General features: G+C 48.1%; 1 protein-coding gene across 1 annotated transcript; it reads left to right on the top strand.

Moving 5' to 3' along the window:
* Window positions 1–13,122: 13,122 nt before the first annotated feature.
* On the top strand, window positions 13,123–17,949 carry NYX (nyctalopin). Its single transcript, XM_065407124.1, has 2 exons — window positions 13,123–13,144; window positions 16,550–17,949. Exons 1-2 carry the CDS (start codon window positions 13,123–13,125, stop codon window positions 17,947–17,949), a joined length of 1,422 nt encoding a protein of 473 aa, XP_065263196.1.
* The last annotated feature ends 453 nt before the right edge of the window (window positions 17,950–18,402 follow it).

Raw genomic sequence — 18,402 nt, 5'->3', positions numbered from 1 at the left:
AGAAGCTCATTTTGTAAAGCCCCAAAATAAGTTATAAATATGTAATGCTGTAACCTTAAGCTTAGAGTGTTAATTTAGTTTATTGTACATTTGTTAGGTGAGATTTGATACGGGATAGGTTTCTTTTGCTGCTCCCTGCACCTTTGGTAGATGACAAAAATGGCTCTTCATCAGCTATTACTTAAAGAGCACTGTTTTATACCAGGAATTTTTTCCAGTACAGTATTTCTTATTTCTTATTTTATGCTCAATAGCGCACAGAAGCGCCAATCAGGATTGGAGCCCCCATGTACAGACATATGTGAACACACAGCCCCAAATTGGCTTTCAAAATGCTGTACAGAGGCCAATGGGATAAGGATGGCATGATCCCCATTTTCTGGATGGACACAGGGCGACACCAAGAGGTTAAGGTCTAGTCTACAAATTAGATCCACCTATCTCCATTGCTCAGGGCTGTGAGAAAGTTTGCACCCTGAGCGCTGTAGTTAGGTTGAACTAACCCCCATGTAGATGCTGCCAGGTTGACAGAAGAATTCTTCCATCAACCTAGCTACCACCTTTTAGAGAGGAGGATTAACTACATCGACAGAACCCCCCCCTCCATCTATGTAGGAAGTATTTACATTCCGGCACTACGGTACCATAACTGTGCCATACTAGCGTAAACTTACCCTTAGTATTTTGCCCACTGCAAAGGACCAAGACAATGGCAGTGAAGGGAACAGAGCATACGTCTCCTGATTACACATACAGTGCAGGCCAGCCAGGAGCTTCCTAAACGTGGAGGGGGGGCCACCAGTGCTTGAACCGTGGCCCTGCCCCCACATCAACCCTTGTCCCCGAGCCCCTGCCCCCATGCCACACCTTCTTCCCAAGCCCCCGCCCTCACATCGCCCCGTCCCCCGAGCCCCTATCCCCGGCTCGCTCCTCTCTGTCCCCTCCCCCCGTCTCTCAGCACTTTTAAAAGTGGTGGGGCCATGGCCCCGACCCAGGGGTGAAAGAAACTCCGGACACTTACTGGTACAGGGCCGGGACCGGATCCGGCCGCCGGAAGGGGCGGGACCTCGGGCGGAAGGGGTGGGGGTTGGGGGGGGTCAGCATCCCCCAGCCAGCCCTTCAAGGCCGCCTGGCCCGCGCCGCCCAGGGCTCCAGTGGGGCCCTTTTAAATTGCCGGCCCCGGGGGCAGCTGCTCCCTTTGCTCTCCCACGCCCGGCAGCGGCCGGGGAGGGGGGCAAAAGGGGCAGGGATATTAAAGTGCTGCAGGGTCCTTTGCCGCGGCAGCGCTTTAACGTTGCTGCCCCTTCCTCTCCCATCGGCAGCCCTGCCGGTATGGACCTTACCAGCAGGGCCGCCGATGGGGGAGGCAAAAGGGGCAGGGACATTAAAGCGCTGCCACGGCAGCTGTGGGCTGCGTACGGGCCGGTGCGGGTTCTTACCGGTACGCCGTACCGGCCCACTTTCATCCCTGCCCCGACCCCTCCTGTTCCAGCACCCTTGAGGCCAACTTCTAGCAGAACCATGCCTTGGAACATACACATTTAACATAGCAGGGATGTTTCAACAGGAGCTTCCCAGTGAATTGTCTGATTTCATTGTAAATTGCCTGTGTACAATTATTATAGCAGCTTTACGAGGATTAATAGCCTCAGTACCAACTAAGCTAGGAAACTACTAGTCGTTGTGAAGTGTTGCTGAATGTGTAGGCATATTGCTAGATAATAAATTAAACATAACCATTTTGTCCCAAACAGAAGGCCTCAGAATGCAGAATATGGTGAGTAATTAGGCAAAAAGCCGCTCTGCCTATTACACAGGAATTTAAGAATGTCCCTGAAGACTCCAAAGGAGGCCTGGACAGAGTAACTTTACCCAGCAAGTTGAGTATTGTTTCTAATAAAGCTTTCTTGAACTCACTCAGAATTGGGGCCCTCAGCACCAACGTTGCCTCTTTCTCAGAAAGGCTGCAACATTTCCCCCATCCTGAAGATGGAGCCGTAGTGCTGAAGCACTGTGCCGCAGGCGGCGAGCATTCTAGGCTGCTTCTTTCCCAGAATGCTCTCTGCTTTCCTCAAAAGGACAACAGAGAATATTTCAGCCAGGGAACAGCTGTTTCAAAAATATGCCATAAACCGTCTACATAGGGTGACCAGGTGTCTGGTTTTTGACTGGAACACCCGGTCGAAAAGGGATCCTGGTGGCTCCAGTCAGCACCCCTGACCGGGCCGTTGACTATCCGGTTGGTGGTGCCCCGCAGCGTGGCTGGCAGGCTCCCTACTAGCCTCCAGACCGTGCGGCTTCCTGGAAGCAGCGGCATGTCCCCCTTCCGGCTCCTATGCATAGGGGCAGTTAGGGGACTCTGCACGCTAACCCTGCCCCAAGCACCGCCCCTGCAGCTCCCATTGGCTGGGAGTCGCGGCCAATGGGAGCTGCAGGGGTGCCTGCAGATGGGGTAGTGTGCAGAGCCGCCTGGCTGTGCCTCCACATAGGAGCCAGAGAGGGGACATGCCGCTATTTCCCGGGAGCTGCTTGAAGTAAGCATGGCCCAGAGCCTGCACCCCGACCCCCTCCCTGGCCCCAAACCCAGCCCCAATCTCCCTCCTGCCCTCCAAACCCCTTGATCGCAGCCCAGAGCACCCTCCTGCACCCAAACCCCTTCATCCCCAGCCCCACCCCAGAGCCCGTAACCCCCAGCCGGAACCCTCACACCCCCCGCACCCAACCCCCTGTCCCAGCCCGGAGCCCTCTCCAGCACTCTGAACCCCTCATTTCTGGCCCCACCCAGAGCCTGCACCCCCAGCCGGAGCCCTCACACCCCCGTACCCCAACCCCCTGCCCCAGCCCAGAGTCCTCTCCTGCACCCCAAACCCCTCATCCCAGGCCATACCCCAGAGCCCGCACCCCCAGCTGGAGCCCTCATGCCCCCCCTGCACCCCAACCCAGTGAAAGTGAGTGAGGGTGGGGGATAGAGAGCAACAGAGGGAGGGGGGCTGGAGCAAACAGTGGGTGGGGCCTCAGAGAAGGGGCAAGGCCGCAGGGCAGGAGTGTTTGGTTTTGTGCTATTAGAAAGTTGGCAAAGACTACACTGGCTGGCTATCAAGTGATTCGGAGGATGGATGGAGATGCTGATTCTTTTAGATCTGTCGGGTGCCTTTGACAAGATGGAGGAGAAAGAGGTGCTGGCCAACTTGGCGAGCCTAGGGAGGTAGATGGAGTTGTTATGGAGTGAGCCCATTCCTTTCTTTCTCAGACATCCCAGAAGATAGCAACAGCTAATTACTCATTTGCAGTGTGCACCAGGGTTCCATTCTATGACTGTGGATAGTGGGGCTGCTGGAGTGGGGGGTTGCAGTGCTTTCATTATACAGATTAACCCATCTCTATGGGTCAGATCTTCAACTGCATCATAGCAGCTTTAAGCCGCCTATACACCCTCCCTCAACCATGTTGAGCCAAGCTACACCAGCCCTGATCTCTGGTGTACAGTAAAACAGCTGCCCACTGTTCCCCGGGGCTGGGCTGGAAGTCAAGGTTCACCCAAGCAAAGAGATGCTTTGGCAACATCCCCTTTCCCCAGCCCCACACTTCCTTGCTGAGGCCACTGGGGGTGTCATGGGAGCCACTGTGGTAATTCTGTGCTCCTGTATGATTTCCTTATGTAGAGGGAATCATTCCCTGGCCAGCTGAGTCAGGTTTTAGGCAGCTTTGCATCACCAGAGCATTGCAGCTGCCTTTACTGGGCTCAGGGTCTGGCCCTCTATTTTTAGCTCATCCGACATGGCCGGTGCAGGAAATACAGCCAATCGACATGTTCTCTGACTAGTTACTTTCAATTTGACATTGATACAAAAACAATAGACTAAAGCTTGCCCAGTGTCCAGCAGAGGCTGAGGCCTGAGTGAGAACTAGCCCGTGGAGACTCGTTCGGAATAAGACTGAGGTGGGGCTTTGGAGCTGGGGGAGACGACACGAAGAAATGCCAGAGATGAGATCAGTTTCCTTGACTGGGGTTGGCTGAGTAACTTGTTACTCACATGAGGCCTGGTGTGTTCTCCAGCTGCTTCTGCACGTCCTGTTAGCAGCAGCTGCTAAGAGTCTGTTTGATCCCTGTGGTTTTCTTTTGGGGGCTCCCCGGGCCTCTTCCTCTTGGAGGTTAGATTAGTTGTGTGAACCGCAGAGGGCTACATCTTAAATCTATTTGGAAATTGCAACTGAATGCAGTTGCTTCTTGTACCAAGGGCCATTTCAAATTGGGAGCCTATTACTCCTATGCACCATGCCCTGCATTAGCTACAAATTGATTTCCAGGTGAAGTTTAAGGTTAGTTTGGCCTAAATGATTTGAGTCCTTACAACCTTGTGATACCAGGGCAGCTGTAATCAGTTGAGATACCAAGCTAACAGCTAATTGCTTTTAAATGGGAGGGGCTTGGTGTGACATTCCCCCCCACCCCCGCCCCCTTCATCTGACAGAATTGGTGATCTTCAATGAAAGATGCAGGCCTCACCTATTTTCCTGGGGGGAACCAGGTTGGGTGCTAAATTGGGGTTTGGAACGCAGACGTTTATTTGGAGTGTATGTGTGGTGCATGTGCAGTACTGTACATAATGCCCTGCGTAGGTCATTTCCTGGATTTAAATAAATAGTTTAATAGCCCAACATGCCAAATAAACTTCACACGTGCATTTCTGAAACATCCCCTTTAGGTTTGTAAAAACACTGCCCAAGGTTGCAGCCGCCATCTGTTCTGCTCAGTTGAAACTTTGCAGTCCCCAAGCAAGAGCTCTCAGAAAGTGCATCTTTCTCTCAACCCAAATTGCATACCAGCCTCTGTACAGCAGCCCTATTATCCACATAAATTCAGGCATGGACCCAGGCCACAATGCACTGAACCACATCCAGAAGCCCAGATAAGGGTTAGCAAGATGGCTGTGTTATATTTCCTTTGAACAGCACACCACAGGGGTTATATGCACAGCGACAAGTCAGATGAAGTTTACAAAAATACCTCTACAGGTACCTCTGTCTAACAGAAACTAAGAGTCAAAATATATCAGCTCTAGCCGCTGACAGGAAGGGCTATGAAACCGAACACTTTGCAAGTGGACAGCAAGAGGCTTAGGCCTCATTTACATTTAAAAATTAGATCGACCTAGCTACATTGCTCAGGGCTGTGAAAAAATTCTGCACCTTGCATGCCTTAGTTAGGTCGACCTATCCCTGGTGTGGATGCAGATAGGCTGATGGAAGAATTCTTCCATCCACCTAGTGACTGCTTCTTGGACAGGCGGATTAACTACATCTATGGGAAAACCCTTCTGTCAACATAGGACACATCAACATTACAGTGCTACATAGACACAGTTCCACTGCAGTAACTGTACTGCTGTAATGTAGACAGACTGTCAGATAATCTTAGTGCACAGCCGCATGGTCTCTGTATACCACAAACCTTATGAATGCTATTACTTGTAAAGAGACAAGGTGGGTGAGGCAATAGCTTTATTGGACCAACTTCTACACTGCTACAGCTACACTGCATACAGTGCTTGTAAAGGGCAGCAGGGCCAAATTCTGCTCTCAGGAGTCTGGGTGTAAAATTTAAACCGACTGAAGTCAGTGGAGTTACTCCGCATTTTAATGGCTTTAATCGAGAACAGAATTTGACTGGAGGTGTCTTAGGGCACGTCTTCACTACCTGCCGGATCAGCGGGTAGCGATCGATCTATCGGGGATCGATTTATCGTGTCTAGTGTAGATGCGATAAAATCGATCCCCGATCACTCTGCTGTCGACTCCGGAACTCCACCGCAGCGAGAGGTGGAAGCGGAGTCGGCGGGGGAGCGGCAGCGGTCGACTCGCCGCCGTCCTCACAGCCAGGTAACTCGACCTAAAATACGCTGAAGTTGCATATCTTAGGTCGACCCCTCCCCCCCCCCCCCCCCCCGTAGTGTAGACTTAGCCTTAGGGTATTAAGTTCCATTAAAGTAATTCCATTATTTTCAAAGGAAGGTTTAAAAGAAATTGAAAGAGGTTTTTAACTGCAGCAATTAGTGCTGTCAAGGGACAACTTAAAATCCATTCAGCCCCTACTGACAGACATAATGATATGCAAAGAAACCCATAACTGTCATGGGACTCATTGCTAATCAAAACACCCACACAAGAAAGAGCCATATTTAGAAGCAATCTCGATGTGGATTCTGGTGGGGGTTCTTCCCCACCGCCAGCTTTTGAGCAATATCAATGGTTACCTCACCAGTGCAGCACTGAAGGAGTTAAACGGATTCCTTACCTGATTGAGTAACCTACTGAATTCTCTAGATTCTTTCCGGGAGGATCACAAATACTGAAGTAAGCAGATTATTTTGCAATAGAGAAACCAGGCCAAATTCTGACCTCAGCTGCACCCAGGCATCCGACTTCAGTGGAGTTTCAGGAGGTAAAACAAGGCAGCAGGATGATTCCTGGCAAAGAGCCCCGGTGGCCGAAAATACACTCACATAGCACAGCAATAATTTGTGTAACGCTAAGCACACTTTCAGCTCAACAGCAGCCACAATGGACGTTCCCACACCTACTCTAGCAGTATTGCCAACCCCAAACATTATTAAATCCTGAGTCAGAACCCCCCGCCCCCCAAATCATGGGATTGCCTTAAAAATCATGAGCTTATAAAAATAATTGTTTTAATTGCCTTCTGGTTTTGAACCTTTAGAGTTCACATTTTCCAGCTTTTTTTTTTCTTTGCAACCATGAGCGCTAGGCACTTTCACTAAAAAATAATAATAAAAAAAAAAAAATATATATATATATATCTGAGATTCTCACATATTCACATGATTCCCGGAGCTGGGACAACCAGAAAACCCCCAAATATCACAAGAGTTGGCTACCTGGTATGTGAACCACAAAACTACAGCAATTCGTTTCTCCACAGAGCTTGATGCTCACAAATGGGCAGGCTGGCCCAGTAACATCACAGCTAGCTCCATGCAGAGAAAGGTGGCCTGGTCATTTGGAAGTTGCTCACTTCACAGTCAGTCCAGTGCACTCCAAAGGAACATACTAAGCCATATGTGTTGTAATAGAGTCAGATGGGCTTCTCAGTGTGAACTAATAACTTTGTGCTTAGCCAAACCATCTAAACCAGGGGTGGCCAACCTGAGCCTGAGAAGGAGCCAGAATTTACCAATGTACATTGCCAAAGAGCCACAGTACTATGTCAGCAGCCCCATATTAAACCCCCCGCTCCCAGCGCCTGCCACCCACCGACAGCCCTGCCGATCAGCACCTCCCCCTCTCTCCCCGCACCTCCCAATCAGCTGTTTCGCGGGGTGCAGGGGGCTCTGGGGAGGAGAGGGAGGAGCGAGGGCACGGCAGGCTCAGAGGAGGGGGTGGGAAGAGGTGCAGTGGGGGCAGGGCCTGCGGCAGAGCCAGGGGTTGAGCAGTGAGCACCCCCAGCACATTGGAAAGTTGGCGCCTGTAGCTCCGGAGTCGGAGCCACATATTAACTTCTGAAGACCCGCATGTGGCTCTAGAGCCACAGGTTGGCCACCCCGATCTAAACAATGTGTTTACTCTGAAGCCTAATGCCCCATTAGAGGTCAGCACTGTTAACTATTTCACTGCTGATTATTTTAGTAGGCACATGCAGCTTAAATCCTCATCTAGTGTGGTTGGACGCTGGGGTGTACATTGGGAATATACCCTACCAGTTTAAAGAATAAACCTCTGTTGCCAGTAGTGGTGCTTCCAGTGCCAGCCTTTCTCTCTCTGACTCTCAGTGCCTGAGCTGACTGAATTACTCACCCTCTGTCTAGGAAAGTGCAGGGAGGGGCAAGAAACCTGTGGCTGTCTACCCTATCCCTTCTAGAGGAAAAAGGAAGTGGGGCCAAACTGTCACCTGAGTGCCTCCTCTAGAAGTGTATTACCAGCATTCCCGATTTCACTCGAATTTTAGCCCTGAGTCACAGGCCTCACTGAGTCACCTTTGTCTGGGGGACCCGGAGCCGCTCTTTTGGCTTTTCTGCAGAACACAGAAGCTGCCCCTTCTCCTCCTCCCAGCTCTCACTGCCCCCTCCCTGTTCCCTTATCCTGTACCTCCTTACAGCAGCTGCAGCACACAGGGAACAGCAGCAAGTGAGAAAGGCCGCAGGCCCCTACCAGCAACAGCAGTGGGCGTTGCCACGAAAGGAGGAGGGTGCAGGGAAGTCGTAGCGCAGTGGCTCTCAAACTTTATAACTGGTGACCCCTTTCACATAGCAAGTCTCTGAGTGTGACCCCCCCTTATAAATTAAAAACACTTTTTAATATATTTAATACCATTATAAATGCTGGAGGCAAAGCGGGGTTTGGGGTGGAGGTTGACAGTTCGCGACCCCCCATGTAATAACCTCGTGGCCCCCTGAGGGGTCCTTTCCCCTAGTTTGAGAACCCCTGTCGTAGCGTCTGGAAGAGAGAGCAAACACAAAGGGAGGGCTTGGTGTAGAGCAGGAATCTCAAACTCAAATGACCATGAGGGCCACATGAGGACTAGTACATTGGCCCGAAGGCCGCATCATTGACACCCCCCTGCTGCCCACAGCCCTGCCCCCACTCCACCCCTTCCATGAGGCCCCACCCCTGCCCTGCCTCTTCCCACCCCTTCCCCAAAGTCCCCACCCCAACTCTGCCCCCTATTCCAATCCCTTCCCCAAATCCCCACCTCTTCTCTGCCCCCTCCCCTGAGTGCGTGTCTCTCTGCTCCTCCCCCCTCCCTCCTGGAAAGTGCTAAGCCCCGCCAAACAGCTGTTTGGCGGTGGGAAGCACCTGGAGGTAGGCAGAGGTGTGGGGACACGGCCTGCTGGGGGTAGATGGGGCGGCAGGTGAGGGGAGCTTGGCGTGCCGCAGCAAATAACTCCCCGGGACGGATGCAGCCCGTGGGCCACGTGTTTGAGACCCCTGGTGTAGAGACAGAGAAAGGAAGTACAGTGCAGTGTGCAAGGAGTTGAGACAGATGGGAGATATGGCGGGGCGGGAGGGGTGGGCACACAAAGGAGAAAGTGGCGGGGAAGGTAGGCCAGGATCTCAGTGTAAGGAGGGTTGAGGAGAGGAGATGCCAACTGAAGATACCAGGGGACATGCTGGCTTTGCTCCTTTCCCCCTCTCCCCCCTAAGCCAACAATCGCTGGTGAACCACTGGGCCATTCCCCATGTTAAAAGGAAGTGGGAGACAGCATCTACAGGAGGAGGACGGATGGGAGCAGTGTTATGCTTGAGGTCAGATGAAACCTCATTGCATCTGGTAGGTGTAACAGCCACCCTTCATTCAGGATAAATGTAACAAGTAATAAGATAGCGGAAACAATAGGAGCCACGGTCCAAAGCCCAGGCCACACGAAAGGCTGGTTAGGACTCTGGGGTACAGAGGGGTTTCAGTGTGGGCTGAAGGCAAATGCAGGTGGGTGGCTATTGTCTGATGGCACTATTGTCTCTGTGTGAGATGGAAGCAGCAGGAGACAGTGAAGCACTTGAGAGTGTGACCCTGAAAGAGCCAAGAGTGGGGGAGCTTTTGGGTAGAGTGTTGGCTGAAAAGGGGCTTGGATCTGTGAGCAAGGAACCTGTCTGCTGCTGTTTGAGTTATCCGGCATTCAGGGGAGCAAGACTTTGTACCTTCTTTGTTAATACACAGGATTGCACCAAAGAAATATCTGACTCCATTGTCACCTTCTCCTCCTAACAGAAACAACCCACAAGTCCCTGAATATTGGCTAACTGCTCAAGCTAAACGGGGTCATGGCAGCATAGGTATGTGCTGCTATATTGGATCAGCAAAAGGATAACAAGAATATTCTGACAACACGCTCTGTTCAGAGGCCCCTGAGTTTTGTTATTCATATAAATGTAACTGAATGTTAACCATAGTACACACACAGGCCTGTGGAGTTCGTGGGACTAGTAGCTCCCCAGTCCCAGTAAACCTGGGGATTTTGTCCCATAGGGGGAAAAAAATCAAACTTGGCAAGTGGGGATTTGTTACATGGGCTTCTGTAGTGGTGGCTGTGCCAGCTTATCAAATCTCACTGGGGCCGTCCGTCCATATAGTGCAAGACCAAGGCAGCTGTGGGAGTTTCAGAGGTTCTTTTGGTGCCCGTTTCTGAGTGGCCAGGCCATTCAAACTCCTCTAAACCAGCTGAGTAGCAGGAGCTCTTGTGACATCACCAACTCAGCTCTTAAGAGACTCCCCAGCCACAGAAAAGGGGGGGGAAATGTTCAAAACCGAGGGTAGAAAATACTTGTACATTTTGTTTTTAATTAAAACGTTAAAAAATTAGATTGTCTCTGAAAGTCTTGTCAAAAATTGGTTGGTTTTCTTCAAGACAGCATGTACTCTTCTCCTTTGAGGCTGACATTTTCATACCAACCGATTTGCAAACCAAGCCACATCCACAACCTCTGCACACACCCTACACCTGAGTTGAATACAATCAGAGTTGTATTCCTGTGTGTTTAGACCAAGTTGCAGCTGGGCTGTTTCATTCTGTGCCTAATCTCTGGGGAGTAGAAGAACATGGTTATCACTTTTGGTGGCATCCTGGCTGGTTTCACCAGGACTTGATCCCCTTAATCATCTCACTCCTCTGTCCACACAGCTGGCCAAAGGCTTCAGTAACTCACCCCGCACTGCAGAAAGTCATATATCAAATTGTAACTGACCCCTTCACCCTCCAGGGATCTCAGTGTCATGAGACACAGCACCCTTATGGATCTCATATATGCCAGCTAGGAGACAAACAGGATAGCTGCTTCAGCTTCAAGTGTTAGGCCCAATATACAGTATTGCCAACTCCAGGCGTTCAGACATCATGAGTCAGGCCCTAAAATATCATGAGATTGTCTTAGCAACCCCAAGGTTTTAAAAAATAATAAAAGGTGGGTTCTTTTTACTTGCCTTCTGGTTTGGGGCCGTTAGTGGCCATGTTTTCAAGCTTTTCTCCAGACCCATGGGTGCGAGACCCTTCTCTTTAAAATGAAAGCTGAGGTTCTCCCATATTCATGTGACTTCAGGATCTCAGGTTTTAAGAAAAGCACCAACTATGGGGAGAGCTGGCACCACTGGTAGGCCCTGCCACAATGTGTACAGCAATTGTGGATGCTGAACACCTGAAAATGTCGCTCGGCGCTCTTTTCAAAATCTGGACTCAAAAGGTTTTCACTCACGTAGTCTCACTGGCCAGGAGCGTATGTGGGTGTTTGTCTGCTCCCTGCCAACCCATGATGCTCAGGGTTGCCTCCTGCTCAGCAGATTCATCACAAGATGGATGATCACATCATTTCCTTCTTCAGCATCACCCGCAAGAGAGCTCCCTTCAGTGCCCCGAGTTCAGACCGAGTTAGCCTAAGATCAGTTTGCTAGCTCTGTGTTGTGTGGATTAAAATATCCAGCAATTTTTAATTAACTCTTTGATGCAGGAATTTCCTACCGTGATGTTCAAAATGCTACTGTGGGCTCCTCTAAGCTTGAGGGGGCCATCAAAATGAAAAGAAAAAAATTACACAGGAGTTGCTTGAGTATGATTGACGCAACATGCGTTAAGGGACAGGTTACCATTTCAATCTTTCAGTTGCCCTGATATATAGAGGAACCAAACTCAGATTAACTGGCTCCAGTTGCAGTTCATTTATTGAAAGAGGGAAATTAATTCACCGGAAAAGAAGGCAAAGGGTTTCCCCCCCCCCGCCCCCCAGGCATTGTTAGCGAGTGATTCCAGCATCTCTCATTTTATTCTAACACACCCTAAAGAAACCATCATTATTCTGTCAAAAGAGGCTTTAAATATTGCCTCACGTCCTGCACGCGACAGTATTGCCACGGACAGATCCTGTCCTGGCAATTCCACACACAAACATCAGCCTGGCAAGCAGAACACACTCTTAGACGGAATGGGCTGTTTTCTCCCAGGAGTAATATATACTGTGCATCTCTCCCGGGTCCTCTTTCCTTCTCCTCCAGGTTTCATTGGAGCCTTTGTTATCAGAGCAAAATATACATGAGGCTTGAATCAGATTCTCATTCATGCCTATGTAATTTAGAGGCAACTTCCATTCAGGTCATTGGAGCTGTACTTTTGAACAAGTGATGAGAAATCAGAATTGGGCCTGTGGTTTGGACTGGAGCATATCACTGAGTTTGGGAGGCTTTTAAGCTGAGGGTGCTGTGTTGGTCTGGTTAGTTCAGCCATCGCTATTTCCATTAGCTGAAATCATAAGCCTGTGCTTGCCCCAAAATATAATTACATTCCCCCCCCACCCTGTTATGTAATAGGCACCAGCGTAATGGCTTTGTTTTAGATTCCTAGTAATGCTGTTTTGATGGCAGAGAGCCAGTTCTAGGCTGATTTTTTGTGGGATGGTGGTGGTGGGGAGAATGCAGCAGATTGGTTTGTCAGCAATCTGTGTTTTGCTTTGGAGTTTTAAAGGACAGACACATTCTTCCAGCTCCACTAATCCTCCTCTGATACAGAGGATTTTCCTGCCATTAAATGATAGCTTTGGAGGGGGAAAAATGCCAACTCTTCAGAGATGGACCAGTAGAACTAATGGCAGGGTCCAGAGAAGGATGGAGGATGAAGCCATTGCTCTGTTAGGTAAGTGATGTAACTATGAATAAATGAGTTATTTTATTACGGGTTCCTTGTGGCAGTTCATTGCTGGTTCAATAACGCTGCTGTGTAAAAGCATCTGTAGATTTGATTACGTGATCAGTCTCTAGCAGCCTAATGATTTTTCCTTATTCTCATCCATCTAGGCACATTTCAGTGGTTCACCACTTGGTCAATCCTTGCTGAAAAGCCTTGTGAAGAATAGTACAAAACTGAAGTGTGCACTGAAAAGGTCAGTGGCAAAAATAAATAAAAGGAAGAAATCAGTGCGATGGTTTGAAGCTTAGGGGAGAGAGTCAGTTTAGAAAAACCTCTCCCTATGGATTTCACTCTTCCTTTCTAGACACAGACACTATAATGGGATGATGATATGTGTAAATGCCAATGGACTGAAACTGTCTCGGCTCCTTCCATCTACTTTTAGATCACAGAAGTTTACTTGCCAGACCTGAAATGCCACAAGTGAATAATCAAGGTGATGTTTGTCATCATTTTAAATGGTGAGTAGTATTTTTATTCTGTGAAAGCCAATCAGTTTCTAGGATTAGACCAATCGCTTTGAATGTTTTAGGCTAACTCTATATCATTTCAAACATTGTCTGCTTGTGCTGCTGAAAACCCAATGCAGATATCTTGTAGGTCTTCTCATTCATTTGTGCAAATATTGAAGTCATTTTAAAAAATGCAGCAGTTAAATTGAATTGAGGGGAAAAAAATAATCCCGCCCCCCCCCAGTCACAGAGCCATTTTGGTGATATTCTGAAACTGACAATATTTTTTCATTCTTTTATATTACACATATTTAATTAAACCAATATTACCACAAATTCTCTGTCCGAGTTGACAGGTGGTAAAAGTTCCAGCCAGTATAGCTGCCTGAACTATACCAAACGTAGCCCAAGGAGCAAATGTATTTTCTGGGGGGGAAAAAAAGTTTTGAACAGAGTTTTTCTGTTTCTAGCTGAGATTTTAAACACATTCATCATTTTTTTAATGATTTGTATAATGGCAGCATAAATGTGTCAGTACTTTGAATACGGATCTGCTGTCAAAAGAGACTAGAAATGGGATCAAGGTGCAAATTCAGAATGGCAAGTAGGTTTGGATTTTGAACCCTCAGAATTTGGTGGGTGTTCAGATGAAGGATTTTAGCAGGACCTTAACTTAAAAAATAAGGGGAAAAGTACTGCAAATCTTCTGATACTGAGGGGTTCTGAGCTTTTCTTTCTTTGCTTCTTTTTTTTTTTTTTTGCTTGGAGGGCATTGTTTTCTAAGGCTGGATTGTCCCCAATAATGGATTCAATATTTTATGCAGACTGGAGAGATTTATTTGTAAATAGACAACCTAGGTTTTTGTGTTGTGAAAATCTGCTAGCGGTAGATCCACATTCAGCAGAGCAACAACAAAAAATTGCTTGCAACTAGAATCTCATCAGACTAGGAAGTGACTTGGCTTGACCTGAACTCAGATGTTTTCTTCAGCAAGTCAAGGGGTTAGAGAGCAAATTGGGAGTCAGGAGAGCTGGGTTCTGTACTGAACTTGGCCACTGACTCATTGCATGATTTTGGGCATGTCACTTAGTCTTTCTCTGCCTCAGTTTACACATCTTTGTATGGAAATAATTAATTTAAAATGGCTGCTGTGTAACTGTGACTGAAATTTGTAAATCCTCCATCAGCCTTTACGATGACTTGCATAGGAAAGTTTTCAATAGGTTTGGGCTTTTTTCCCTCTTCATAATTTACAAAAAGAGTCTGAAAAGTGTTTTTTAAACAATATTATGCTTGTTTTTTACCTTGGAATTATCAGGAAAGTCAAATCAGGTCTTCTCTTGTTTCGCTGGAGGAGCTGTAATGGAAGGGATTTGGGTGCTGAATTAGGAAAGGATTTCCTTTATCTAAAATGTTAATTAGTTATTGCAGTTAAATGCGTGTTAAGAAAAAAAAAAAAGAATTTTAAACAATCTGAATAAAATCCCTCCCCCCTTTCAATTGTTCTGCATTCATTGACTTGATTCTTGTAGTGTCACCATTTTTCTAGCTCTCCAGTCACCACACAGCCTCCAGGGTAATTTCTAAAGTAAAAAACAATCTGATTTTTTGGGGATGGGGGTGGGACGGGGGGGAGATGCACTCTGCTCCCATGTTCAGGCCTTCTTTATACAACATAAGGCTCCAATCCTCCAGAGACCCATGTGGGCAGACCCCTATGCTTTCATGAAATCCCATTGACTTTAAAGGGTTCTGTCAGGCAGTTTGCTTTGCAGGATCGGGCCAGCCTAAAGGAGGATAAAAAAAGGCACAAACCCAATTTTAAAAAATTTCTGCACAGGTCACCTTGAAAAGGGATGGAAATGCTCAGAACACCCAGAAAAGCTTCAAATAACAATTTGATTTGTATATGAAAGCCAAAGAGGCTAGTCACATAGAAGATGAAGAACTGCTGAAGCTTAACTTTTTATAGCAAAATCACCACAAACAAGTGGTTGCACCATTAGTCCCCGGGGAGAGCAAATCTGGCCAGGCACCATTTAGTCTTGCAGCTTGCCTTTGAGGAAGGGGTGGTCTCACCAGTGAATGCCCCTTCTGCTACTCAAGGGCCCAGCGTGAAACTCGTGAGGCTGGCAGTGCTGTGAGAGAGTTTGTTAGCAATGAGGAGGACACCTGGTTATTTTTTTTAAAAAGTAGCAGTGATATGAGAACTGATAAACTGCAACCGAAAAATCACTCAGCAGGTGCCGCCCTGCCAATGACAATGGCAAGAGCTTGCGGATGCTCTTTTTCATTCCAGTTGAACAGGAGGTGGGACACACCTTAGGAGAGCAAATACAAAATGAAATCTGTTTTCAGTTCTCTCCCTAAAGATTGTATTTCTCAGACTTCCAGCTGTGTAGGCTTTCCCTTCACACACAGCGCCATGTGTCACTGCTTACACCGCCTCAAGTTCCTGCTCCTCTTGTTTGAGTGGAACCAGAGAGTTTTCATCTTCCCCATCACTGTACATCCATTTGCTTGATCCTAACTACACAGCCAGAAAGCCATGGCAGCCACACATTTGCAAGGCAGCCAGAGTGTTAGGAAATAGTAACCAATGGGTAGAGTAAAGCAGGTGCATTACTGGAGGCTCAGAGCATCACCTTTACTATGGAATGTCCAGACTGAGGAAAAAAGTGTTTCAAGGATATTTCTGAACCTCCCTTTCCCTCATGCTTCTCCACCAAATCCAGAGCAGGAATGGCTTTTTAAATACTACACTTTACTTTTAACTGCTAATAGTTCTCCTTATTCTAAAGCACCTACCCAGGCCACTAGTGGAATAAATATCAAAACGAATGGGCTTATCACAGGAAAAAGAGGCAAAACCCATAGACATTGCAATGCCTCAGACAACTAAGCACTCCTCCTGCTAGCTGGCAAACCTGCTTGCAATGCTCCCAAACAAACAAGCCAATCCTCTGCCCAGCTGATAGACCTGCCAACCCCCAGAGCATCCCAGGCTCAGTCCCAGTGGGAGGACCTACACATTAATTATGGTGATACTGAGAAAGAAGTGACAGAAGGTGGAAACATTCCTAAAAGAATTTAGTAGAGATAAATTCAACAGGATTATATAGGAACTGACAGAATTTGAGAGAGATTAAATCCATTCTAGAATTCCACAGGAGGGTTTCAAAACCCTAGGGTAAAATAACCCTTCTCGAGTAAATTCTGTAGGATTCTTTCATGAGAGTTCCTGGTTCTCCTTTAGTGAAACGGGATTTTAATGGGTCATTGTTAGCAATCTGGCTAGATCTGTGGCATAAATAAGTCTTTGGGTCATAACTAACGTTTACTAACTGCTCCTGTTTTTCTGTCTCTCCTCCCCCTCATTATCTGTGTGGCAATTGTACTGTTCCCACCACCAGTCATTCTATGTATCCCCCACATCCATGCTGTGTGGGCCTGTGTACGTTCCTGCCCTGCCAACTGCGTGTGCACGCAGGAGCGGAGCTGTTCCATCCTGTGTGACCGTGCCGGCCTTCTGCAGATCCCCAGCGACTTCCCCTGTGAAGCCTCTTCTATCAACCTGGATAAAAACAGTATTAAATTCGTCTCAGAGAGGGCCTTTGGGACCCTGCCTTCCCTCAAATCTCTCTCACTCCAGCACAACAACATCTCCTTCATCACTCCCGGGGCTTTCAAAGGGCTGCCCAGGTTGACTGAGCTTAAAATGGCTCACAATGAATACATCCGCTATCTGCACACTCGCACTTTCACTGCCCTCAAAAGGCTTGTCAGACTAGACCTAGCTGACTGCAACCTTTTCAACATCCCAGACAGGATTTTCATAGAGCTCCCTGCCCTTCAGGAGCTCTTCTGCTTCCAGAACAATTTCCGAAGGATCCCCGGAGCCATACGAGGCATGGAGAATTTGACCCATGTTTACTTGGAGCGAAACAAGATAGAAGCTGTAGCCTATAATTCTCTGCAGGGCCTGACCAGGCTGAAGTATCTTAACCTCCAAGACAACAGAATAAATGTCATTCATGACCGAGCCTTTCAAGATTGTCAGAAAATGGAGTATCTCTACCTGAATGACAACTTACTCAGTGACCTCCCAGAAAACTCCTTTGACGGGCTGAGGCACCTGAAAATGCTCAATCTTGGTGGGAACTTTCTCAGGAACGTGTCCAACACCTGGTTCCGGGACCTGGTTGAACTGGAGGTTCTGCACTTGGACCGAAACAGGGTCAACTACATTGAAGAAGGGGCGTTTGAAAACCTAACAAGCCTGGTCTCTTTGCATTTGAACAGTAACAACCTAACTACCCTGCCTTTTTCTGTCTTCCAGCCAGTCTATTTCCTGGGAAGGCTCTATCTTTTTCGGAACCCCTGGGAGTGTGACTGCAGGCTCGAATGGCTGAAAGAGTGGATGGAGAATTACAGACTTGTCAGGGATATTCCTTGTGTCTCCCCCTCCTCAGTAGCCGGTACTGACTTGGCGGATGTGCTGTTTGACAAATCACCTGAAGGTTATTGTCTTGACCCAGTGGAGTTAAACATCACGTCCTACAGCCCAACCCCGACTGAAGAGCCTCACTCCACCACAGAGAGCAAGTTCAGCAGCCTTATCTCCAAGCTCCTGCTCCAGGAGGGCCTTCCCGAGGAGGTGGCAAACACCACTGAAGCATTAACCAACACCACCCTGTTGGACAGGCTAGGTGATGAGGTTTCCTCAGGGGTGGGGGAATACGCCATCTCCTGCTCTTTCCACCTCCTGGCACTCATTACAGCTCAAGCAGTGATGGTTCTGCAGGGTAAATAACCCAAGGGCTGCCTCCAGCACGTTGCTGTGTAAGAACTGAGTTTCTGTAGAATGTAGTCATTAGAGAGGAGCTGATGCTGCGGAGTTCAGATGTTGATCTGGCTCCGAATTTCCCGGCAATACAGGGGGTGTTTGGGTCTGGGAGTTTGGATTGGGCCCATCTTTGGAAGGAACTAATCGCCCGGAGGCAGGGATTTTATCTTTTTTGGGTTTGGGTTTGTGAAACCCCTACATTGACAGAGCATTATGAGACAGCAGCAATAATAAGGAGTTTGAGCAAACAATTGTCTCTGGGACAGCAGCTTTCCTCTGCTAGACGTGAACTGAAAGGGCTCCTTACTGAAGACAGCACTGCAGCATTTATTCATTTAGGGCCAATCCTGATTCTCTGGAAGTCTCTGGAAAAACTCCCATTGATTTTCATGGGCGCAGGGATTGGGCTCTAAAATATGA

Source organism: Emys orbicularis, chromosome 1, assembly GCF_028017835.1.
Source record: "Emys orbicularis isolate rEmyOrb1 chromosome 1, rEmyOrb1.hap1, whole genome shotgun sequence".
Taxonomy (NCBI): domain Eukaryota; kingdom Metazoa; phylum Chordata; order Testudines; family Emydidae; genus Emys; species Emys orbicularis.
Note: the sequence above shows the minus strand (reverse complement) of the source record. Positions and strands in the feature narration are given on the sequence as shown.

Coding starts and splice junctions, on each gene's coding strand:
- NYX (XM_065407124.1), top strand. CDS start 13,123: ATGTTTGTCATCATTTTAAATG. Junction 13,145..16,549: donor GTTTGTCATCATTTTAAATG/GTGAGTAGTATT, acceptor TCCCACCACCAG/TCATTCTATGTATCCCCCAC.